The sequence below is a fragment of the Macrobrachium nipponense genome, chromosome 21, assembly GCF_015104395.2.
Source record: "Macrobrachium nipponense isolate FS-2020 chromosome 21, ASM1510439v2, whole genome shotgun sequence".
NCBI classification, from domain to species: domain Eukaryota; kingdom Metazoa; phylum Arthropoda; class Malacostraca; order Decapoda; family Palaemonidae; genus Macrobrachium; species Macrobrachium nipponense.
This window is the reverse complement of record NC_087212.1, coordinates 9,812,717-9,839,027: the sequence shown is the minus strand read 5'-3', so window position 1 is coordinate 9,839,027 and position 26,311 is coordinate 9,812,717. Positions and strand designations below refer to the sequence as shown.

The 26,311-nt window shown below is 36.6% G+C and overlaps 3 protein-coding genes across 12 annotated transcripts in view; 2 read left to right on the top strand and 1 right to left on the bottom strand.

Annotated features, from left to right (window-relative positions):
• The window catches only part of LOC135197770 (ras-related protein Rab-21-like), a 120,729-nt gene extending 113,060 nt beyond the window's left edge, over positions 1 to 7,669 (top strand). For all 4 annotated transcript variants that reach the window (XM_064224863.1, XM_064224860.1, XM_064224861.1 and 1 more), the window contains exons 3-6: positions 1,638 to 1,770; positions 3,583 to 3,738; positions 4,509 to 4,600; positions 6,267 to 7,669. In XM_064224863.1, coding sequence (XP_064080933.1) covers positions 1,638 to 1,770; positions 3,583 to 3,738; positions 4,509 to 4,600; positions 6,267 to 6,353 — 468 coding nt within the window. In that variant the 3' untranslated portion in view covers positions 6,354 to 7,669. The remainder of the gene's footprint in view (positions 1 to 1,637; positions 1,771 to 3,582; positions 3,739 to 4,508; positions 4,601 to 6,266) is intronic.
• Positions 7,670 to 7,827: 158 nt separating this feature from the next.
• LOC135197769 (calpain-A-like) overlaps positions 7,828 to 26,311 on the bottom strand; it is a 31,153-nt gene continuing 12,669 nt past the window's right edge. For 5 of the 7 annotated variants that reach the window (XM_064224856.1, XM_064224855.1, XM_064224852.1 and 2 more), the window contains exons 3-13: positions 17,666 to 17,845; positions 16,389 to 16,458; positions 15,827 to 15,944; positions 14,965 to 15,099; positions 13,291 to 13,459; positions 12,670 to 12,789; positions 11,412 to 11,594; positions 10,831 to 10,995; positions 9,737 to 9,920; positions 9,431 to 9,594; positions 7,828 to 8,752 (exon numbers count right to left, since the gene is read on the bottom strand). In XM_064224856.1, coding sequence (XP_064080926.1) covers positions 8,525 to 8,752; positions 9,431 to 9,594; positions 9,737 to 9,920; positions 10,831 to 10,995; positions 11,412 to 11,594; positions 12,670 to 12,789; positions 13,291 to 13,459; positions 14,965 to 15,099; positions 15,827 to 15,944; positions 16,389 to 16,458; positions 17,666 to 17,845 — 1,716 coding nt within the window. In that variant the 3' untranslated portion in view covers positions 7,828 to 8,524. Of the gene's footprint in view, positions 8,753 to 9,430; positions 9,595 to 9,736; positions 9,921 to 10,830; positions 10,996 to 11,411; positions 11,595 to 12,669; positions 12,790 to 13,290; positions 13,460 to 14,964; positions 15,100 to 15,826; positions 15,945 to 16,388; positions 16,459 to 17,665; positions 17,846 to 19,216; positions 19,372 to 26,311 lie in introns of those variants that run through there. The other 2 variants (XM_064224858.1, XM_064224859.1) reach the window with 2 other exon arrangements.
• The window catches only part of LOC135197768 (exosome complex component 10 homolog), a 60,362-nt gene continuing 47,767 nt past the window's right edge, over positions 13,717 to 26,311 (top strand). The window contains exon 1 of the mRNA XM_064224851.1: positions 13,717 to 13,857. The gene's annotated coding sequence lies outside the window, so the exon portion shown is untranslated. The remainder of the gene's footprint in view (positions 13,858 to 26,311) is intronic.

Genomic DNA, 26,311 nt, shown 5'->3' with positions numbered 1-26,311 from the left:
TAATAATTAATTAGATATATATTATATATACATATATATAAGGCCTAGCACAAGGAAAACTGGCTATAGTTACCAGCCTAAGCTAGCCTTATGCCAAGCACGGTCTCTTGCCCCATAGGAAAACACCATCACGAATAAGTTTGCCCTTTAAGGGAAAAAAAATGAAATAACAAAAGTCCGTATTTTCCAGAACATTCCCCCATCCTGCCAAAGCGTAACATCCACCAACAGTATCCTACTTGTAGAGAGATATCCCTCCCCCCTCCCCCATCCCCCACCCCCAATCCTACGACATCAAGCCCAGAATCCTTCTTATCTCCGCTATTAGGTTACTGGGAGACGAGGGGAGGCGGGCTAGACCGAGCAGGAATTTTTTTGTTATTTTTTTATTTTATTTTCGCTGCAAGTTACGTAACGTCACGCTGAGATGAATTCGCTGGTCAGAATAACTTATAATAGGGTCGTGGTGTGTGTGTGTGTGTGTGTGTGTGTGTGTGTGTGTGTGTAGGTTTGCCTGTAATTGTATGTATACACGTGTTTAGGTAATAGGTATGAAGAGAGTTTTCTGAACTTTCGAACTTTGAACTGGATTTTGACAACTCAAACCTTTGATAATAGTATAGAATTTTATCGCCACATCTCTAAAGTATGAGGATTCAATAACCGCTAAAGAGAAAGATAGTTGTTTTTTTTTTATCACATCGCAGTTACTTGTGTTAAATTACTTAAATATTAAATCCGTTTGTGTTAAATTACCTAGTATTAAATCACTTTGTTAAATTACTCAAGTAATTACTTAATTATTGAATCACTTTGTTGAATTACTTAATCATTAAATCACTTGCTATATTATCTTTTAAATTACTTGGGTTAAAATACTTACCGTAAGTATTAAATTACTTATGTATACTTAAACCACTTTGTTAAATTATTTAAGTATTAAACCACTATGTTAAATTACTTAAGTATTAAATCACTTGTGTTATATTAGTTATTAAATTACTTGGGTTAAATTACTTAAGTATTAAATCAGTTTGTTAAGTTGCTTAAGTATTAAATCACTTTGTTAAATGAATAAGTATTGAATGGCTTGTGTTAAATTACTTAAGTATTAAATCACTTCGTTAAATTACATAAATCTTAAATAAATATGTTGAATTACGTAAGTAGTAAGTCACTTCTGTTATATTCATTAAGTATTAGATTACTTGGGTTAAATTACATAAGTATTAAATCACTTTCTTGAAATTACTTGTTTTAAATCACTTTGTTAAATTATCTATCAAGTCACTTCTGTTAAATTATTAAGTATTAAATCACTGTTAAATTATTTAAGCATTAAATGATTTGTGTTAAATTACTAAGTATTGAATCACTGTTAAATTACTTAAATTTTAAATCACTTCTGTTAAATCACTCACGTATTAAATCACTTAAGCATTAAATTACCCAAGAATTGTATTTTTTTTATTTAAAAAATACACTTTAAAGGTCATTTTTCAATAAATACATATACAATATATGTAAGTTATGTACAGAATCAATAAAATTATATATATATATATATATTATATATATATATATATATATATATATATATATATATATTTGAATTTATTGTATTTGATTTCGTTCAGGTATGGGACACGGCGGGCCAAGAGAGGTTCCGGTCCATGGCGCCGATGTACTACCGGGGCGCCAACGCAGCTCTATTAGTCTTCGACCTCTCCAGCGAAACCTCTTTCGATGACATCAAAGGCTGGGTGGAAGGTAAAGTACGTTCGAGTCCCAATAGATACCGAGAGGGATAAGGAGAGAGAGATAAACAAAGAGATATAAAACATAATAGGGTTACAGTGCACCGCCTCAGATGCACCGTACTGCACACGTCATCTGGTAGTCGTAGTTGGTCACCCACTCCTAGTACTAACTAGAGCCACTAGACTGACGTTGCTTAGAGTGATCTATCATACGTTGATGATAGAGAGAATAAAACTAAGAACGAGTAGCTGTCACAGCGGATAATAAAAGGATTGGAGTAAACTGAAATAATGGAAGTGTTAAAGAATTGGGCACACCCATTTTTGTATTAATTGATTGCCAAAGACATTAGTCTAGAACAGGTTAGGTGATTAGATAGCAAAGGATATCGACTATACGCTTAAATATGGTAATTTCTTTAACAGTATTTTCTAATCATGATTAATAATTCTGTCAGCGTAGACTCATCCGTAGCATTTATCTTTGGCCCAAAAATTATTGTGGACCTTATCTTATAATCTGGAGTTATCAGGAAGTATATTCGTTATCTTTTATCAATAGCGCTAGTTCGCTCTTTTGACCAGATAAGAGATTTTGCGTTACAGGGCAAAAACTTGATAAAGGTATACAACTGTCTGTGTATGATTATATACTATACTCTGAAGCTTTTTTCTTAGACATAATCATGGGTTTACCTGACGAAAACTTAACCCCGGTAGGCCTAACATAGCGATGGACGTCTAAGAGATACGATCTTCCGTACCCTGTTCTTGAGGCAGAGGGATTAAATTCTGTGATAATAATATGGCTTCAGTTCACAAGTTGCAGCACGATTTTTTCTCTGTTATGTATTTTATTGTAACTGCATAGGCCTATAGCCTAAGGCTGAGTTGCTGGTATACAGTATGCTGTAAAGAGGAAGAATTGGTATTGTATATAGTCACGATAATATATACTATAGAATATTGTAGCATTTGTTCTCTCAGTTTATTTTAACATAGTGAAATAAGTATAATACACCCGAGTATTTAGTATAGTACATATTAAAAATCTACCCACTCTCACAATTAACCATTTTATTTAAAGACGAAAAAACTCCGTCAGTAGTCTAGCACCCTATCTCATTATTTGTCATTTGCTGACTGAGCTACGATGTCGACTATTATTATATATACTTTCATAAAATACAGTAAACTGTTCTGCATGTTTGTATCTGTTGGCTTCTTTGAGCATTTTATTCGTTGCTTTTAATTATTACATTTTCAGACAGAAGTAAGCTGTTAGTTTCAAAGAGTATCAAGTACATTGTATTGTAACTTTATAACGGTTTGCGATGTGTTTTTACCTACTTTACTTTGGTCTTTTATTTCATTGCAGTTTGCTAATTAGTCCATACACAGACACACACATATATGCTTCTATATAATATCTTGTAAGATATCCTATGTCCATATTTTATCAGTGATCAGGAGCACAGAGGGAAGTGCTCGAAATATATGGTTGCAACGTTCAAATAGTGTTTTATGGGCCTTTTATCTTTATAATATATATATATATATCAATATATATATATATATATATATATATATATATATATATATATATATATATAATATACATATATATATTATATATTTAGATATATTATATATTATATATAAACATTATGAATGTTTTTCTGGTATATATGAATAATTTTCCTGTCAGTACGTTTCAAATCAAGTGTTCTGCATTTTTCTGTATCATTGGTATAGACCTTTGTTACATTTTCTGTTGACGTAAGTTTAGCACTCTGTCTCATAGAACTGAATTCCTAAACAGAACTAGGCTGCCGTGTGGGTGACGGCCTCCTGCTGATGTTGGTGGGGAACAAGAAAGACCTGCATGAACAGCGGAAAGTGGACAAAACAGCGGCGCAGCAGTATGCGAGCTCCATTGGTGCTACCTACATAGAGACCTCTGCTCTCGACAACACAGGTGAGAGAGAGAGAGAGAGAGAGAGAGAGAGAGAGAGAGAGAGAGAGAGAGAGAGAGAATGGGTAAACGCCCGCTGCGTTTGCTATTGTTCGCCCAGTTCTACCAACTCTGTTTTATATAGTTGCTATTCCATCAGCCATACTGAATGTAGAAAGGGCCTATATTCCCTACCCTCGTGCGCAGTTAAAACCTCAGTCATTCAAACGAAGCTGCAATGCATTACTGCCCTAGAACAATTCACCATTAATTTGAATGATTTATTTATATTTTTACCTATTTATTTTTTTATTTATTAATTAATCTTTTTTCTTCTTCTTTCCTAATAACTATATGATCTCTTCTTTGTGAATTTCCTGTTATTTTCTGTAACTTCTTTCAAATGAACACCATAGTCATTGCAAGGTTGAATATCAAGTCAGTGACCCCTGTAGGCTTGTCCCAGATGAATAGGGGTTTATCTTCTGAATAATAATACAAATATCCCCCCCCCCCCCTTTTCTTCAGACGTGGGGTAGAGAAAGACCTTTTGTTCATAAGAAAGGTAGATGAGAGAAAGGGATGATGCAGATACGAAATATTTAAAGGAGATAAGAGAGGTTGCTGGTTTTTTAGGAAGATAGAAATGGAATTGTTATTTACAAATCAATATAGGATGTAGATTCTTTAACACATAAAGTTAATTATGACATTTTATGCTGTGAAGAAAATGCAGTAATGTTAATGATGTTCTTTCCTTACCTTGGCCTTACTTTTTTTTCCTATCATTCCAGGTGTCGAAGATGTATTTAGCATCCTGGCAGAAGATATGGTCAAGCTAGCTGAAAGCGATGAGAATTCAACTCTCAGATTATACTCGGCTAATGTAAGTTTGATGGATGGGCAGGAGAGAGGCTAAAATCTAATGTCAATCATAAGATTAGTGAGAGATGGTGAATATGATTAAGAGAGCTGTTTGAAATTCCATGTATTTTCCTTACATGTTGAAGTGGAGGAATAATTATACTCAGTAAATGTTTTTTTTACCTTGTGTTCAAACTTCATAGCCATAGTTATTGCAGTGCCATATGGAAATCAATCAGTCATCATAATTTATAAGGATCTCATAGTCACATGGGTCACTAAAATGGTGAGAATTTTCACATTGTTGGAAGTGCAAATATATATTTAAAAATGGTTGTACAAGGAGAGCGTTCGAGAACCTGCTCAATTCTGCCTACCAGCCTGACTGGTAAGGAGAATTGAGAATGTTTTGGAAGCTCTAGTTGCATATGGATATATATATATATATATATATATATATATATATATATATATATATATATATATATATATATATGCTTAAAAAATCACAGTAGATGCACGTGACTTCATAAATAAGCGAATACCACGGGAAATGATAGACAGGAATCCAAGCGCTTTCGTCTTTATTCAGACATCGTCAAGGAGCTACTGAATATGATTAAGAGAGCTGTTTGAAATTCCATGTATTTTCCTTACATGTTGAAGTGGAGGAATAATTATACTCAGTAAATGTTTTTTTTACCTTGTGTTCAAACTTCATAGCCATAGTTATTGCAGTGCCATATGGACGATGTCTGAATAAAGACGAAAGCGCTTGGATTCCTGTCTATCATTTCCCGTGGTATTCGCTTATATATATATATATATATATATATATATATATATATATATATATATATATATATATATATACATCGAGCTACAAATGTCCTTTAATACCTAATTCGCTCTACCTCGGTTAAACATATATGAAAAGATATTAATTCGAAGGTAGAGCGAATTAGATATTAAAGGATATTTGTAGCTCGATGTATGTATATAAATCACGGTAATGTGATATGACATATATATATATATATATATATATATATATATATATATATGTATGTAGTGTATGTATGCATGTATATTTACACATGCATCAGGGTGGGTTTTTTTCACAAGTCATTGTATCTTTACAGCCTATGCCAGGTATAGTATTCTTTGAGTGGATGTATTCCTGCATTTTACTTTTGAAGTTTCACTGAGAAGGCTTTTGTGTTGCAACTGAATTCAGTTCCATTATACTTATAATTGGTCTCATCTGAGACAGAACTAAATCTCTTACAGTACTGTAATTTTCTGAATAAGCTCTGAAGCCACTGCTGATAACCACGCAAGAAGTATTTACTCAGTAAATGTTTTCATGCCAAGTACTGATGCAAAGTTAGTCCAAGGAAATCAATCAGCCATCATAATCTTGACAGCCTTAGTCCACACACAAGCACCTCGTTGGCGTGGTCTGTATGGTGTTGGCGTGCCACCTCGGTGGCCGTGAGTTCGATTCTCGGGCATTCTATTGAGGGGTTAGGGATTTTTATTTCTGGTGATGGAAGTTCACTCTTGACGTGGTTCGGAAGTCACGTAAAGCCGTTGGTCCCGTTGCTGAATAACCACTGGTTCCATGCAACGTAAAAACACCATACAAACAAACAATATTCTTGTAACCAGTCCAATTTCCATTGCAGGGCAAAGGTCAGTGGGATACAAGTAAAGTGAGTTTAAATGAGTCTCAGACCCCTCCAGCAAAGTCCTCATCATCCTGCTGCTCTTGAAAGCAGCAACCTGTTGCTCCAGTTGCTCTTGTGCATCTCAGGATGCTGCTGCTGCTGTGCACCACAGACCAAAGATTTATGTAAAGTGCCTTCATAGATGTAAATCAGGTTAATTTCCTTAGTTTAATGTACATGAAACTGATTCATGTCACAGTGGTGACCTTCTTTAGCAGTTGAGAAGATGATTTGATTAACGAAAAACTACTTCGTCTTACTTTGTATATGCCATTGTGATGTAGATAAAGAGCTGAATAAGCAAAGGTGCTGAATATCGGGTCAACTGACCAATGTACTGTATATTGCTTTTAAATTTTTTTGTACATGTTTGCTGCTTCATTCTGTTAGATATTTGTTATTATAACAGATCATGATTTTCACATACTGTAAATTGATTTACTTGTGTTTGTGTGAACCACTGCATATCTAGTCTTTTATTGAAATGCTTGTTTTTGTTCATGGAAATCGCTGGCTTTCAGTATGCTCTTCAACCGGGTGACAATATCCCATGAGTAGGCCAAAACCTGAAGAGCATTTGATATTAAATGATATTTTAATCTTATTAAGGGTCATATCTTGGTGGTAATAAAGTGCGCAAGTGATCTTTAGGTAATTTAACAACTCTGGTTGTTTTCTGTCACCAGGCTACATGCTGATAAAACTGAAGCCTGTTTTATTCGGAAGGTATAATACCAAATTTTTAATTATTTAATGGGCTTCTTGAATCAGGACTGTATTGTTATTCTCTTTGCATATTATTTTAAATAGTTTTGTAATTACAAGTTTTCTTGTGTGTACAAGGAAAATATGAAGTCATCTTATTTGGAAAAAGGTTTTCCGAGATCTTTGAAACTTCATTACAGGATTCTTGTCGTTTTTAGTTACACAGTCCAGCACTGCAATGTTGAAGCAGTGCACAGTTGTTGAATGCATATATTGTGTTAATGGATAATGCTTTCCACTTTGATTTCTTGTACTTCACATGTAAATGTCTACAGACATTGAGGCAAAAAATAATGAAGTTGTAATGGTTAGCATTTCACTTGAGTTCAGATGTTTCCTATCCCTCTGCCCCCCCCCCCCCCCCCTCTTTATATAAAAGGACATGTATTGAAGTTTTACACAAAATTTTTGCACATATTTAGATGCCCAGTTGAGTCATACTTTCCTAGTTTAAGAAGCACATTGAGGATCAGTTAGGTCTACCAGTTTGTATTAAGATATGTAACTTGATCTAATCTGCATACTGTACAGTTTTCAAATTATCATTTGTTCACCTATTTGCTAGTACATGAATAATATGCTTTTTATCTTTGAGATTTAAAGTTTCACTTTTGTAACCACATGTCATTTGAAATCCATGTCACCTAGTATTATGTATATGTATCCAAAAACACATTTTGCATGCTTCCTTTATCTGCAATTTGGTATCAACACTGATCTTGAGCTATGGAGTGCCAAGAATGAAATCCATATATGAAAAATTAAATTTATTTTAAAAACATACAAATATTTCACAACAATACATAAATATCACACATACGGTACTTGCACCTCATTTACAAGGGTAAGCAAAACATGATAAACAACAAGAAAACCTGAGGGATTGGTTTCTTTGAGCACATGGAAGATATACACTAAAATTGAGGATGGCACAAATGAAATGATCTGTGCTATATTTTCCATCTCATCTTCCACAGTAAAATACTGTAAAACATACATATGTTTTGGAAAGAAGCACATATAATACAGTTTCCAAATACAAGTCTCAACACTTCAGCAGGTTTAAATCCTTCTGAATGAAAGTGAAAGACTTCCGTGGAATTTTCAATGTCTTAACATAAAATCACAGTGGACAGAGTTGACCTAAATCACTCTGACTAGATTATGTCTCAAGACATAACAGAGGCAGGTATTTCTCAGGAAAAGTATTTGGTAACAAGGTTTAATTCCACCAGAACAGTGGGGGAAGGTTTGTGTTATTTCATTCCTATTGATATGTTCATCTCTCGGTACTGGCATCCAGGATATGGCCTAGGGTTTCAGAGATCCTTTTTGCCAAACACTCATTAATCCTTGAATGAGGGATAAGTGAGGCAAGACAGATCTGTCTGACGAGTATAACTGCTTGGCATTCTTTCCCAAGAGGAAATAAAATTAATATCTGAAACATCCTACTTGGTAATTTTCAACCTCTTGGCTTCATAGAAGATTCTCAGGAGGAATTCTCCTGTCATCTCTGGCTCAAAGGTTGATGGGACGATGACGTAGGCTCCAGGGGGGAAGCGGAAGCGTTCTGTGACCTCTCGGGTGTTCAAGAAGAACTTCACTTTGGCTACACTCATGTTGTACATGAAGAATTCCTTGTCGAGGCGCTCACCAAGCTGCTTATCATCCGGTTTCTGTAGGAAGGAACATGACCCGTTAGGTACATTTGCAATGAATATTCCATATGTAGTGTAGTGTTTAAATTTTCACTAACTTGGTATAATCTGTATACAGGACATTTCATTTCTTGCTTCGTGTGTTGAGGTATTTGCAAGTGTTAGCTAAACAATTGAAGCACATTTGTCCTACAGTAGGAGGTCATTAGGTTATGTAAAAATGTGTATGTTAGTACCTAGTATATGAGAGCAATTAGTTATTTGAAGTAAATTTTTGTATACCTTTATCTGGGTACCATGGCTTATTAGTACATATGATAAAATACCTACTATAGTGTACATATTATAAAACCAACAACAATTGTCGAAATACTTGTCAAAATTAGGTACTATCTAAATAGTATGAATAATTATATTTTGTTGTATAGAACTCTCATTTTGTGCTACCCAGTGTCTAAACTCTTGGGTGGGGAGTAGCATAAGCAATGGCAATTTTAGGGTCTGGTTAAGTACAGTACCTGTGCACTATTTTTGTGTTGTCAGGTCATGCTTTAGTGTCTGACTGGGCACTGTACAGAAGTACTAATGTGAACTCAACAAGGACTGTTAGATGGGCTTTGGTTAAGAAGTTGCCTGCCCATGCCTATAAGAGGACCTGCAAACTGAACAGTCAAGGGGTAAAAGTTCTCCACTTGCCTTGTATACAGTGAAACCAATAGGATTGTAATCTGCTCCGTATCGCTTGAGCTGACGGACGTTCTTCTGCATGATGGAGATGACGATGGTGCAAAGGTCATCATCGTCGTCTTCGTCAGGATCCTCCAGGACAACCGTGTATTGGGGGTTTGTTACAAAAGTATCTGGAGAAACAAAATAGGCGAAAATCAGAAAGATCACTCAGGACTCTTGCATTGTAGATATGTTTTTAAAACATAAATGTGACATTCGTTTATGAATGAATTTAGATACTTAGATACATTTGAATAATAGAAGTTCATTTACCAATGAAGTTCCTGCAGCCACCTGCAGAGTGGTGGGACACCCACGCCCCTTCGTACATAACCATCTGCCACCTCTTCAGGATGTTATCGGATGTGTTGGCTTCTTCGTCGTCCTCGTCACCCAAGTCGAACACCTCGGGAGTCACATCACAAATTTCCACGGTCGAGAAGTTCCTGATAAAATCCTGGAGAAGAATTGATTTTTCCATTTATATTTTTCAACTGAAACGCAAAGCAGTTGTCTCTGAATATAATGAGATTGTTTTAGAATCGATTTTCAGATTTCATAAGCAAATGGCTCCTTGAAGTTGACCTTTTTGTACTCAAATCCTAACAATTTTTATAGATTTATAGCTGAAGTACAGACGAATCCTACAATTCTACAGAGATGCTGTTCAGCTGTGTGTATCCTCCTCTCATGGAGGATTGGACTTTTGAGAAATGGAATGTTAAAATTTAGGCCCAAGGACAAGCTCTGGGACCTACGAGGTCATTCAGCACCGAAAGGGAAATAGAGGGTAAAAAGGTTTTAAAGTTGTAATGAGAGGAAAACCTTGCAGTCGTGCTATGAAACAATTATTAGAGGAGGATGGAAGAAAGAATTAAGAACGGAGTTACGGTAAAAGGAATGAAAGGGGGACTCCGCAAAGAGCCTCAAGTAGTGCCTTTCAGTGTAGTACTATCCTCCCATGGGTCAGGAACTTTAAAAGTGAAAGGCAACATTTCATAAAACTTCACCTAAGCGGCCTCTTAGCAGGGTAGTTCCGTCAGTGGACCTCATGCGGTGCACTGTAGGCATTACTTACGGTTCTTTGCAGCATGCCTTCGGCCCCAAGCTGCAACCACTTCCGTTCCTTTTACTGTACCCTCTTTCATATTCTCTTTTTTTCATCTTACTTTCCACCCTCTCCTAACACTTGACTCATAGTGCAGCTGCAAGGTTTTCCTCCTGTTACACCTTTCAAACCTTTTACTGTCAATTTCCAATTCAGCACTGAATGACCTCATAGGTCCCAGTGCTTGGCCTTTTATTTTATACTAAACTCAACTCATTCACCTAAGTGGAACCACTTAACAAAAACGCCTGGCACTTACAAGGAAACTCATCCAGAACTCCCCGTCATCATCGAAGGTGAGGCCCAACCGTTCTCTGTCCTCAGGGGCGATTGTCCCCCATTCCGGGGACTTGTCGCTCCAGGAGCCTGTCCACTCTGCCTCGTTTCCCCAAGGGTTGTGGAGGCGAACCAACTCGGCCTTGCCCTGTTTGCGACAAAGATGGATTTTAGTTTCCATTTATTCAGTTCTGTAACTTGGCAAAGAAGTGCAGGGGAATCATTTATTACCGTGTAGGATTTTCGAGTAGGAAATTTGGGTTTGTTTTGTCAGGATTTACTCTCACCATGAAAAGTGGCAACATTTTCTAAATGTGAATTGTTTACATTTACTTGATTTTAAAGTAGTAACTGTGGCCACGATTTAGAAGAGGTTATAATTTCGGTTATTGTATAGTTTCTAAAGTTATTTAGAACACTAAATGTTTTTGGTTTGACAAGGATAAGATATTTGTGAATGATATAAAAATCCCACTCCCTTCCTCCTCCCCCCCCACCAAAACAAAAAAAAATAATGAGGTCAGTTTTGGACTTTCCCAGTTAAGCTGAATAAAATGTACTTACGTCCGGGAACGCCAAGTTAAGGTTGAAATTTGAAATGCTGGCGAGGGTGGGACCCATCGAAGGGACACTGCTGGGAGCCTTTTCGGCCCCCGTGGGGCTAATCAGACCCATGAGGGGCTTTAGGATGCTCCCAAAGGCATTTTGAAGACCTCCGACGTCGACCGGGCCGTCGCTGCAATTGGCCTGCGGGCAGAGGTTATTGTCTTTCAGGGGAAATGCAACAACAAAAAACAAAACAACTTCAAGCAGGAACAACACATTTCTGCCGAGGAACCCTGAGGTAGCGCTACCAGGTCGTTGGTTTTAAGAGGTCAAACCAAGCGTGGATTAAAATGGTCAGAATCAAAGTATATACCTTGGTCAGAATGACCTGGCAACGCCGCTAATGGCCTCGGAGTCTGCTCCTAAATTTGGTCAGACTTTAGGTTGAACCGGGCTCTTGCCCCCTTTGAGTAAGATACCACAGGACTGATTGGTTAAAGGTTAAGAAAGCTATGGATATCAACAAGAGGTGGAGGAGAGGGAATACATAAGTAGGTGACAATAAAATAAGTGAACAAACAAGAGGTGAAAACATTTGATAAAGAATTATTAGACCTTATGGCGTGAAAAAGAAGTGGAATTTATATGAGACGGTCTCTTGATCAGGTAAAAAATCACTCGAGCCCAAATTAAGCATAAAATGTATAAAACTTGCTTTACACTCATGAATACATCCTGCGCATGTACCTACTTATTCCATTTTAATACTAAATATTATTCATGCGATGTATTTATGTAAGTTGCCTTCATAAAATCTATGGTGTTTAGGAACCAAAAAAAAAACGTTGGGTCGTCAATTTTTTGACAAAAAGTAAACCAAATTAAGATCAAATGTCAGTAACTGGAAAGATGCGCAGGTAACAAATTTGGTGAGTAGTGAGTGTCTAACTGAGGAAACGTTAAGTGTAGTTATTTATAATTAATAATATTGGAGGGCATTTTGAAGCTGAGCGCATGCGTGCTCGTGCAACAACAATTAAAAAGAAAGGTATCAAACCAACTAGCAGGATACAAAACCGGTTGCTCCACTACAAAAATAAATATAAGCATCATTTACACACTAAGGTTAAGCACCTGAAGCAAATGAATAAAAAATAAAAAGCTATTCAAACAGTTTAACAAACTTATAACTCATACTAACAACCCAAAAACACAAGCACAAACAACCCCAATGAACGCAGGAAGCCGTGGAGTATATATATATAGAATACCTTACCTTCATTTTTGGAGCAGCGGATGCAATGTCGACACAAGTGACGCGAGTCACCGAGTAAGCGTGTCGTACTATAAGGCCGTTGGTCAGAACGGCCTCGGTTTGGATGTTGGGATTCTGAGGCTGAAGGTGGAGGATGAACACAATTTAGAGGCTATCTAGTATATTTCTAAGAATGAATTTACATGGTTCATATATATTCTTCTTCAATGGAGTCCCATTGATTAAAGAATATTAGCTGAGCCTAGTCTCAGTCAGTAAAAGAATTCTAGAAATTTTCTTATTCTCAAAGTTCATAATGACACATTCAAAAATATCTCCCGCGAGTCGACCATTGGAAATATAGTTGTCTACGTTGATAAGTTAGTTATAGCTACCAATATTTTATTAAACAATTCATCATTGAATAAAATGACTAGTAATTCTTAGGTAATCACTACTGTACAAGGCATACCATTTTTTTCAATTAAGTCTAAACAAAATCCCTTGAAATATTGTAAATCATAATCATAACTCACTTCGGTATGAATTTTCTGATAGTTCATTAATAGCCCTAAGCCCAATAAATAATAAACTTTAGTGGATGACAAAATAAAAATATTAAAATAAATTACGGCAAGTTACCTCAATAGCACATCCCATGAGAGCGCCTCTCCTGTAGGCCTTCCTCATGACGCTGAAGAGATTACTGGGTGGGTTCCTCAGGTCAATCATCTCGACCACGCCCCCTGTCAGGTCAACCATGCTCTCGTTGATGTTTCCTCCTTTGAGGGCTTCGTAGCAGCCGTATAACCTGATGGTGGGAAGAAGCTTGGTTGAGTAAGGCGAGAGATACTACCTACATGTCGGTTTATCGGAGATAATTGTGATGGATTCTTGCAAATTGCAGTCTGTATAAGCTAGTATGTTTGCAACGCGTAATATTTAGTACATATCACTTCGAAGTACATTGTTATCTCTATGATCTACAAGGAGCTAACGCATTAAAAGGGACATATCGTATATTCGACAGTGACTGTTACAGTTTCTTCAGTTCTAACGCGGCTTCCTGGTGTAGAGACGTATCCCACCTCGCTTTCGAAAGGGGTTGAATAAATTCAATTAGCGATCAGCGGACTTACAAAAATTTTCTGATAAATTTTTGATAATTCATCCTGCAGCCAAATTCCAAAACGAAGGCGCAGACAGAAGGTAAATATTACATAATATAGGTTGAAAACATTGATTACTGAATGTCAAGAGCGGTTTGTTTACATAGGCAGCGGAAATAGATTCTTCAGAGCGGGTTGTTTACCTACAAAGTTAGGCAGCGGAAATAGATTCTTCAGAAAAGAGTAATACTATACTGTCGATCATTCAAACAGTAAACCAGTTGATGACGGTTTAACTGGAGGATAAACCGTCTTCCGGGTAGGGCACCTTGTCATAGGCCTAGATAAGTTAGGCTACCACATCTGTAATGATCCAAGGGAAGTTCGGCGACTTATGGTCATTCTTGGTTAGGTTAAGTGTTGGTTTTCAGAGTAACATTTGATCTCATTTTGTGGTTAGTGGTACGTGATTAGGGAAACCAAAATGTGTTGCTTGAACCTGCGACCATTGGCAAACAGACACTTGGCTATAAAATGTTACCAGATAGAGGAGAATATATAGATTTCAGATAGGAAAAGACTCAGAATTTTGCAGAGGTTAGTTGCGCTAAACAGTTACTGACATTTCAAAATGGCCGAAAAAATGGAAATTGCGTTTTTAAACAACATTATAAACAACCAAAGTTTTATTTTTGTATGAACGTTCACGGTCTTTGACGTAACTACCTATTTTTAAAATACATTCAATCGCCCCTCGTTTGATCCAAAACCTGTGTAGGTAACTTGTTCGTCAGTTTGTTGTAATAACTAGGTCTATAATTGTCACGGTTAATTTTGAATAAGTACTCCGTGCGTGCTAAAGTAATACCCTACACGAACCATCATAGAAAATAATTTTAAAACTATGCAAATACCTTTACCAAAATAATCAGTATTTCTTAAGACGCTGAAACGGGCTTACTTGTAAGCTCTTTCATAATGTAAAAACAATTTCAAATAATTGTGTTACCTACAACAAATTAAACAAATCTGTGGATGGATTTTGGTAGGTGTACCTAAACCGTAAACGATTAATACAATTGGTTAATGTCTACTTAGACTAATAAAGGAAATATATTGTCCAGTTTTTTATGGGTCCTTCAAGTTCAGATTATAGCAAGTCGATCTTAAAATTAAGGGCACATGCAAAAAAGGATGTAGTACTTACTTGGCATAAGCTTTCTCAAGGAGAGCACACCAGAACTCGTTCTTGGTCTTGGAGTGCATGAACACAAGCTGGTCGCAGTATGTGGGCAACATGTCGTCAATGACCACATCTTGCCATTTGCCATATTGCCAAAACCTGAAAGGAAAGCAGCTCGTTTTAATGACATAGAATGTGTTCATTTCAAAGTATTGACTACACGATCGATGAATTCTGTTTTCGTGTCCTGTAGTAGTACTAGCGAATAGGACTTAGTATGCCTAGCGATTCGAAAATAATTTTTTCTATATAAACATATCTAATATATGAAATTGACCAAACAACAAAAAATTAGGGAAACAAAATCTATTAAGCTATTCAGCTTTGAGCATAACAAAACAATTTGGCAAAGAATCGGCCTGAAGAGATGTACGTAAAGAATCTGGGTAAAAGAATTCGACGTAAATATTTAAAGAAAACGGAGCGGCATAAAATAAAGCGAACGATAACTGAAATATTTTAAAAATCAATGTTAGTTTGCATTTACTGACGTGTGTGTCATGCATTAATATTATGTCAGTGTATGTTTTCCTACTATATTTCTTAGAAAGCGTACAGAAGTACGAAGAATATTAAGAATGTATAATAATTATAACTACAATGGCTAACTTTTATGACTGTCCAGCTCAATACATACACCACTCTACTTTCGCCAGTCTTTCATTCTTTAGTCTTTCCACTGGACCAAACCATATATTTTATAAATTTTCACATGTTTCCCCTTTCATTCGCACTCAACACTCGCTTTCCTAAGGGAGAACTGGCTTAACAATCTCTGGACACATCCTAAGTTTTGCTTTAAGAGCCATTTGCAAAGAACGCTCACCTGAAGTGGAATATCCCGGCATAATAGTTGTTAAGACTCTGGTCCCTTGGAACCACTACGTGGAACAGTCGAGGGTTCAAGGTGAGATTTGATATGGCGGCCAGAAGCCAACAGTCACCTAGAGAGAAGAAGAAGGAAAGTATGTAAACAACTGCTTTAGAAACTGTCAGGGAGCACCTACCGATCTAGGATTAGTGAAGCATTTACTGAGATTGAAAGGGTTTGGAATAATTGAATCTTTACGGTCTAATGAAGGCGCACTGGCGTGGTCAGCTTAAGAGTCGAGTAAACTTCAAAGGCTCAAGATCAAAGGTGGTTCATCCTAGATTCTAAGATAATGGGGAGGCTAAGATCCACGCTCAAGAGAGCAGAGGTCTTAAAAATAAAGATGTTCAGCTACTCTTCTGGTTTCGAACAACAATGAGTCAATATGAACCCGAAAACTGAGAAAAGATAGCTCCCATATCCTTTTTTTTAAATTGAATGCTCATAAATCGAAGAGCTGGTGCTGGCATAAGGCCAGCTGTATTCAGCAGCAATTTAATGGCGAGGAAATGCTTACCCAGTTCACCTTGCTGAATGTCGAAACGACTGGCACCCTCCACGAAGAGATGGGCGTCTTTGACCAATTCCTGATGGTAGAAGAAAAGAAATAAGATAAAAATTACTCTATGTTGATAGGTGCATAAAATGCAAGGGTTAGATAAATAAATGATGAAGACTGAGACGAGAATCATTTGATGAATGTGGTGCGTCAGCAGAAATAGAAAACAGTTAACCCTAGATTTTAAAAAAAATAACTTAAAAATAGCATAAATGAAATACAACTGAACTAAACAATGAAAAAAACAAACGAAAAAATGCATAAATAGAAATAGTTTACGATAAATAAACTAGAAATTGATATAATGAAAAGTAAAATACAAGGCAAGTGATGAGAAGACAAATGATTTGACAGTTACGATATCTTTACCCAAACGAATTCGGGACGCGCCGGCAGGCAGCACCCTTTGAATTAGCGGCCACTGGTGAAGACGACAAGATCACCACAAGAATGTTACAAATTATACAAAGGAACTAGGTTAATCTGTTGGAAATCTGGTCAGATTTGCTTGAATTCACTTTGCTCCTTGACAACCTCAAGTACTTATACTCAGCTTTATACCTTTTTTTTTTTTTGCCCTTCTGTTTGTTTACACAGAATTTTTATAATGCAGTCGGACGAGCCGTTACATAGGCTTATCCCCCACCACCACCGCTACTACTACAGTAACGCTCAGTTGCCAACTACAATTACACGTATACTTCATAGTGCTTAGCCTTTCTCTTATCATTGTTCTTCATAATTATTTTATAAATACTCGTATGTATTGCAAGGGCTTCCCGGAATTTATTTTGGCATACTGCCGCTTACACCAGAGTTGAAAGGTTCGTTCAAGATGTTTTATTTTATAATTGATCAGTTTTCAGAGCTGACAAGAGATGGGTAAAATTACTAGTAAATCAGTGCCTGAATTTTTTTTTGCTATCTAAGTCTACCGAGGTCACGAACACTATTATTATTATTATTATTATTATTATTATTATTATTATTATTATTATTATTATTATTAATTATTATATTAATATATATATATAATATATATTATTATAATATAAATTGAATTTTCCTAAGTTGCAACCATTAGTTCAAAAGTTACCCAACAACATAATCAGGTTTGCCCTTCAATATCTAGGAAAACAGAACAGCAAATAGATAAATAAAAAGAATATAAAGTCAAATAATTCACTATCATACTAAACCCTTAGACAATAATAAATAAATGACAGGACACTCACATGAGGCCTCTTCCACACGTAGGACCTCCTGGTGACGCCGTCGAAGTTGATGGAGTAGTCGTTGGGAGGGAACTCGGGATCCTCGAAGAGCCTGTTGGCCTTCAGGCACTCGTCCCTGAGGGTGGTGAAGCCCTTCTTCGCGGGGCGTTTACCAGGCTTCACCATGCGCTGATTGCTGTACTGAAATGGGAAGACTTCGTTAAACAAGTCTCCTTGTAACTTCGTCAGATTTGGTTATGTCTAGGTCAGTGGGTAAGGTTGATGAAATGGGTTAGGATAATGGGGATGGGAAGGGAATTTGCAAGGAATATGATCTTGGGGTATATGGCAGTTCTGTCGCGTTGACAATTGTTAGAACAGTACCAGTGTAGCTTATGTATTTTTAAAGATGGTTAAAGATTTTATATATATATATATATATATATATATATATATATATATATATATATATATATAGGTGTAACAGGAGATAAAACTCGCAGTTGCACTGTGAATCAAGTGTTAGGAGAGGGTGGAAAGTAAGATGAAAGAAAGAGAGTATGAAAGTAGGTACAGTAAAAAGGAACGGCAGTGGCTGCAGCTAGGGGCCGAAGGCACGCTGCAAAGAACCTTAAGTAATGCCTACAGTGCACCGTATGAGGTCCACTGACGGCACTACCCCGTTACGACGTTCACAATTTTATCACAATCCACTGTTTTTCTTAAATACGCCAGTCTCTACTTTAACCATTCATCTGTCATTTCCCTAAATCATTCTCATTTCTGCTCATTATTCCATTCGTTTATATATATATATATATATATATATATATATATATATATATATATATATATATATATAAACGAATGGAATAATGAACAGAAATGAGAATGATTTAGGGAAATGACAGATGAATGGTTAAAGTAGAGACTGGCGTATTTAAGAAAAACAGTGGATTGTGATAAAACTGTGAACGTCGTAACGGGGTAGTGCCGTCAGTGGACCTCATACGGTGCACTGTAGGCATTGCTTAAGGTTCTTTGCAGCGTGCTTTCGGCCCCTAGCTGCAACCACTTCCGTTCCTTTTTACTGTACCTACTTTCATACTCTCTTCCTTCCATCTTACTTTCCACCCTATCCTAACACTTGATTCGTAGTGCAACTGTGAGTTTTATCACCTGTTACACCTTTCAAACCTTTTACTCTGTTTCCATTTCAGCGCCGAGTGAGCCTTTGGCCTAAATTCTAAATTCAACTCTAAAATATCAAAAAAAAAAAAAAAAAAAAACTTATTTGCGCAACATTTCGCCTATTCGATTTCTCCAGTATCGATACATTTACATGAACTACATTATTTCGTCCAAAATAGTATTCACCGCTTAAATCTATGGAGGATATGTATTAAACAGCATTTCAAAAGTGTAATCAAGGCAATTATCCCTTTGTTTACATCAGTAAATTGTCGCCTCGACCGGTTTGAGTGACTTCACAAAATCACATGGGCAAGAGTCCCATATTTTTCGTCGTTACAGCGGGACTACCCTGTCATTACTCTATCGTGAGTTACCTACCTTCACCAACGCCTCTTCCTCCTCCACCACTATCCGTCGACCTTTGGTCTCCTGCGCCTGCGCGAATCGCTGGACCATTTTGTATCGATATATATCCTCCTCTAACAGAAACTTAGCCCAAAGCCTCTCCACTTTAGCACTAAATTCGACAAAGCAACGCTACCCATTTCAAACTCCAGAAATTCTAGTCTTAAAGAAAGCTTTGAGACTACGGTAAAACTGACTGTTAAGTAAACAAGTCGTTATTTCATATTTCTCGTCTAATTTTATCTTGTTTAGTGATACACAAGATTATTACACTCTTTGTTGCTTGACCTCTTATTTAAGCGTTCATCTGTCTACGGTTGTCATTTTATTTATTATTTAGGCCTAGCTTCCCTACGATATATATTCATTGTCTCTTGGCTGTTTTGCGTGAATAATGATGACAATAATAATAATAATAATAATAATAATAATAATAATAAATACCACCCAGTCGGATTGGTGGACTGATAGACAAAAAAAATAATAATAGTCAACAGGCTGACTGACTCAAGAAGAAATATGGAAAAAATAAATAAATAAAAATAAAATTACCATGAATGGAGAACGAATCATTCAGTTTTGAGAGAGAGAGAGAGAGAAGAAGAGCCGGAGAAGAGGAGAGAGAGAGATGATAGAGAGAGAGTGTACGTACATAACGTACCCTGGGTTGTGTCCGTTGCCTCGTATAAATAAGATAATTTACACGTTACGCGCCACATGCTCGCTCTCTCTCTCTCTCTCTCTCCTCCGCCCACGATGTTATTGGTCCTCATTTCTGTAATTGAAAAGTTCTTGTTTTTTTTTCTTATTTAATTCGGTGAATTTAAAACAACATGTAAAAGAAATCTGTCAATGCATGAAAACATTCATTATTTTTTCGGTAAAAATACGATCTAAAAATACGAAGAAAAAAGAATGAGTCTAAAAAATTTAAAAAAATACCTCTCTGTTCCTTATATAATCTGATGAATTAAAACAACCAATAATGCGTAAAAGTATTTATTTATGATTTTTAAAGAAATGTCCGAAGAGAAGAAATATTTAAAAAAAAAATAAGAAATACAAAATCAATTTGGCGGCACATGTCCGGCACCAGCCTAGGACGCTCCCCAGCCGGTAGGGCGCCAACAGCGGCCCATAAGTGCCGTCGCTGATTTTAGCGAGTCGATTTTCCAAGATTTGAGGAAAATTGTAAGTCTAGCGACAGGGCCGCATAATGCTGGGTGTTCGCCGTCACTGCTCTTCCCCAGAAATAGTGTTTTGGTGGGGGCATAGTATCACACCCCCACTCCCCCGACACTCTCATCATCCTCCCACACCTGAGTGCGTGCGTGTGTGCGCGCTCGAACGATCTTTTTAGCGAGGTTTCGCACATTTTCTCATAACGTTCGTGTGGGCGTCACGAACCACCCATCCTCAGTTCGTTAAGATGAAAATATTCCGTGTTTAAATCAGAGGTTGTTATTTACGCAGCTTAGCTGCTTGACCGTAGGCCGACGTTTTCATAGCAGTGGTTTGAAAGTTTGAAAAACGGGCAGTTTCGTGATTTTTTCCTCGATTTTCCCAACGGTTTTTTCCTCTTGGGAACTGTAACTGTCTGGCCTGAGCGATACTATGGGGGAAATTTTCCCAGGGGATCATCCGGTCACCGGAAGTAGTTTCGTGGTAGATGGTTCGGCCGTGGTTGAGGGGGCTCTGGCGTGAAAGTCTCTGTCTTCCAGGAGAGAGAGGAAGAGAAGAGGAGAGAGATGAGAGTAGAGAAGAGCCGAGAGAGAGAGGAATAGAAGAGGAGAGAAGAGGAGAGAGAGAGAAGGGTCATCTTTTTGTGTCAGGTAGTCATTCAAATAGAAACGAGTTTTCTCACTGGTTTGTTGTTTTTTATAGTAGGTCTAATTGGTCGGTTTGAGTGGAGTCTTATCTCGTAAGCCTAGACTCATAAAGCTTTTTTTACTCGAGAATCTCTTAAAATCCTTCATTAAAACCAGCTAAGGGTTTAATTATTCGGCGTCGTTGTGTGTTTTTATCAATTTCTTTACATTACGTTTAATTCTTTTAATTTTTCTTCCGATTTCTTTTAATTTTTCATCTGCACATATGCGCGTCACACCCTGTAGCATTTTTACCATATGGTATAATTGTGCATAATTGAATAATTATGACATTTATGAAGATAATCACAACATTAGCTCATTCCACATGACCGTAGGTAGATAAAAATTATTATAACAGTTATTATAACAACAATAATTCTCGAGTTTACGTAACTTTAAGCTGTGACGCATGCCTCGATGTACTACTACTGGATCGATATATGACGTAACAAGGATTCTTTACCCTCGACTGACGGATTTATCGAGATTTCTGGATTATATAATCCAGGAGCAGGTATTATTATTTTTCTTAGAGGAGCAAAGCGAATTTTTTTTTTTCTCGGAGTACAGCGAATTATGTTTGTGTTTTACTAAGACGAACGAATAAGTAAGGTTAATGGACGAATAATTACTGATAATTTCCAGCGACTTGTAGGTTTACATGACGGATTACTTAATCGATTTCTTTAAATTACTTCATAGTTCCGGTATTCCTGATTCGATGCAAACTCCTAATGTGACTATTCGTAATTACTTGAGTATTTGGCGTAATTTAGTCATTTGAATATGTAAGTAATTTTCGAAACGAGACATATTTTGATAAAGAAGGAAAAAAAAAACAAGCAAAGCGTCAAGTAAATATGAACAAGAGTTGCTGTGTCAGCATTCAGTGGTGACTCGAGGGTTTATGCGTGCTTGCGCGCGCGCACACACACAAGCACGCACATCTGCACACAATTATATATATATATATATATATATATATATATATATATATATACATATATTCGATTTGCAAAAGCTTAGCAACACTTGCATGGTCCATGATTCGAGCCCTGACCGCCGCCTGCCAGTTGACCCGGCTATGAAGAAAAGGTCATGGGGCTAGCAACCTCATCCCTTGAAGACCTCATTCAAAAGGCTCGCCACTTTTAGTATCATCTTATACATATATACTATATCTATATATATATATATATATATATATATATATATATATATATAGATATACAAAAATGGTTTGTAAAATCTGATATGCTAAAGCTATGAGTTGTAATCTATACAATCTAGAAAATAGAATCTAGTAGTTTAAAGGACTACAAAAGTCTAAACTAGTAGAATCCAGATTTAAATAGAAGTCTTCTCACTCTAGAGATCTAGAAACTTCAAGTAGAAGGGAGGTGAGTGTCGATTGCAATTGTTGTAAATGAAGGGCGAACAAAATACACCGAGAGAGAGAGAGAGAGAGGGGTGGGGGGGGGGGGGGGGGGGGGGGGGGGGGGCGGGAAGGGGGCGGGGTTGGGGTTGGTGTTTAGTGGACATTCCCCGAATATTTTTGAGGCTTGTGTTTTGTTGGCACACGTTTAAAAAGAGAGAGAGAGAGAGATTGTGTTTATGTTTAGTTTTATATGATAGCATATTTTTTTCAGCTGAATATTTGCGTGCGTGAAAGAGGGAGAGAGAGACTGAGAAACATTCTAATTTATATTTATTTTTATGTAATTATTAAGCATATTTTTCTCTCTGAATATTTGTGTGTGTGTGTGAGAGAGAGAGAGAGGCTTCGTTGAAACTAGATGATTTAAGGAGAGAGTTTTTTTAGGTTTGTGTGTTGTTGAGGCACATTTAGAGAGAGAGAGAGAGAGAGAGAGACTGACTTGTGACCCCCCAGTTTACAACCGTTGTCGCTCAGCGGCAGCAGCATAAAACTGAGAGAGAGAGAGAGAGATCAGATTAACTCAAATTACTCGACTGGCCCCCAAAAAGCAAAAATGACCCCTGCTTGGAGCACGTTCAAGGGCATAGTATCGTGAACAAACACTATCAAACATTCATCTGGACGTTCAGTAGTACACCTCTGAATGTCCTGAAGATCCTAACGATAATAATAACAAGTGAAATTCAGTATCCGGTATCTTTTCCTTTCGACCGAATCCTGATTTCTTATCGCCAGGCGATGCTCCCTTGTTCCCACGACACCGTGACACGCTCGGCCGGTGGTGGTCTTATATTCAGCTCGTGAAGAATGTTTGCGATATGTCATCGACTTGTTGCTCTTGTTGTTCTTAGATTTATTCTGTTCTCCGAATTTTGGCTTTGCGTAATCTCGACAATTTCGAGATGGATAGAATAGGAACACGGGGGAAAGCAAGTTCCAAAGCGCCACCTATCTTAGTTTTCCCCATCTTCAATTTCGAGATGGATAGAATAGGAACACGGGGGAAAGCAAGTTCCAAAGCGCCACCTATCTTAGTTTTCCCCATCTTGACCTTGAAAAATCGCGACACTTTCGAAATGGGTAGAATAGGAACACAGGGGGAAGAAGCAAGTTCCAAAGCGCCACCTATTTTCGTCATCTTGAGATCTTGACCTTGAAAAACCGTGACACTTTCGAAATGGGTAGAATAGGAACACAGTGGGAGGAAGCAAGTTCCAAAGCACCGCCTATTTCAGTCGCATTCTCTCTTTCAATGGCATGATGGTGTTCAACCCGAACCTAGAACTCTTACGTAGCCCAGGCTAGAAGGGAACTAGTAATGTAAGAGGAGCGGAGGGCGGTTTACTGAAGTCCAAATTAATGGATTTGTTAGGATTCCGGGAAAACAGAGGTAGGTGGAGAATTCATGGCTTGAAAATAGAGGGCTAGTGACTTGACTGCAACCATCTGCAGTGTCCATCAAGTGCCTAATTAACTCAATAGGTTACCAATGGGCGCAGTGTGGTTTAAAGACTAATAATTGACCCCACCTCACCTACAATAGAACTTGGGTCCCCTCGTATATATGTGTCTAAATACGGCTCCTACATGTGTATGCTACTATGCGTATGTATAACACAAACATATACATGTAAGTGTATTATATGCATAGATATACACATACACATTATATATATGTATTTATATGCAGGTATGTATAGCTATGTATATATATATATATATATATATATATATATATATATATATATATATTTATATATATAATATATATATATATATATATATATATATATATATATATATATATGTGTGTGTGTGTGTGTGTGTGTATATATATATTTACAACCCAGCTTCTCCCATCAGAAGGGTTAATTCCCGTTTGAGAAGAATACCTAGTCTCATGTCCGCCATTCCCAATTTGCACCCCCGCCATTCCCATTCCTAATGCCTACAGTGCACCCTCCGGGGGACCGACGGCGCTACCTCCTAATGTGTATATAGTATATTTCGCATGAGAAACGTGAGATTGTAACTTCTTTCCCTGTTCAGAAAAATGACTCAGCACTAAGAGCGTGACTTTTGGATATCCACTTCATACTTTATAGCCGAGCCTCTGTGAGTGCTTCAATGAGCAGGCTTCGAATTGCTTGCCACAAGAACCGCTTGCAAGCGCTATTATGTTCATTGGTTGAAGTGTATGGCCGTTTGCGTCCTGGTATTTCTGCATTAATAATAATAATAATAATAATAATAATAATAATAATAATAATAATATAATAATAATAATAATAATAATAATAATAATAATAATAATAATAATAATATTTAGATAAAAGACCCTCTTTTAGGCAAATACTGTTTAAGAGAATGGCAGAATTTAGCGAGTTGATTTATATGTTGTATTTTTCTCTATTTTTGAAATAGAAAAAATATATCTATAAAATCAGCTCGCTTAATTCTGCCATTCTCTTTAATAATAATAATAATAATAATAATAATAATAATAATAATAATATTATTATTATTATTATTATTATTATTATTATTATTATTATTATTATTATTATTATTATTATTATTATTATAGCTGTTTCAATGTTACTGCCCTCAGAGAAGGCCTCCTGCCTAATAATAATAATAATAATATAATAATAATAATAATAATAATAATAATAATAATAATAATAATAATAATAATAATAATAATAATAATAATAATAATAATATGCAGTAGATTTTTGGTTTAGTGTAAAACCATTAAACCGACGTTATTCATCTGTAATAATGAAATTTACATCGCTCGAAGAAATTACTAAATAGAAATTTTACACAAGGTTCGTACGCACAGACATTTTACAGTCGTGAACAAAGTGACAGAGAAACGACTGTTGTGAGAGAGGACGAGATGTCTTTCGTAATTAACTAGTTCTTAACGAGATCGCCATGGAGCTCGCCCTTCGTTTAACGAGGGACAGATGTATGATTACATAATATGGTGACGTACACACACGCGCACACATACACACACACACGCATATATATATATATATATATATATATATATATATATATATATATATATATATATATACATATACGTATATACTATATATATATATATATATATATATATATATATATATATATATATATATATACTATATATGTATATATATATATTGAGAGAGAGAGAGAGAGAGAGAGAGATACCAAAGAGAAAAAAGTATCCATAAACAGTGGCAAAATCCGATACAAAAAACCCAACAGAATAAAAATCAAATCCCTCCTCTCGGCCCCCTCCCCCCAAAAAAAAGGCGCCTACAAAACATGCAAATAAAAAATCTCTGCTCTCTTGATGGCACTAGCGGCTATGAGTCATAATGAGGCCAGAAAGCCAGCCGAGTAATTAAGCCAGTTCTCAGTGCCCCACTCATTCCCCCTCGATGCTTCACCCACTCTGTTCCATTCCCCCGTATAGCCATTCCTCTCACCCACTCCATAAAAACAAGGCAAGGACGTCATCTGATACGTGAGATGTTGCAACGGCAAATCCCCACTACTACTACTACTAATATGGCAACACTGCTTCGTTCTCTGTCACCGGCTGTTTCGTTGAAGTTTTCGCCCTATACTGTACCGTGTTCATATAACCGTTAATAACTCTTATGCGTCAATTTTGATCACATTTCATTGGGGATTTCAAGCTGAAAATTTGCATTAAAGAACATTTATACATTTCATAACCATGTGAGGGCTACT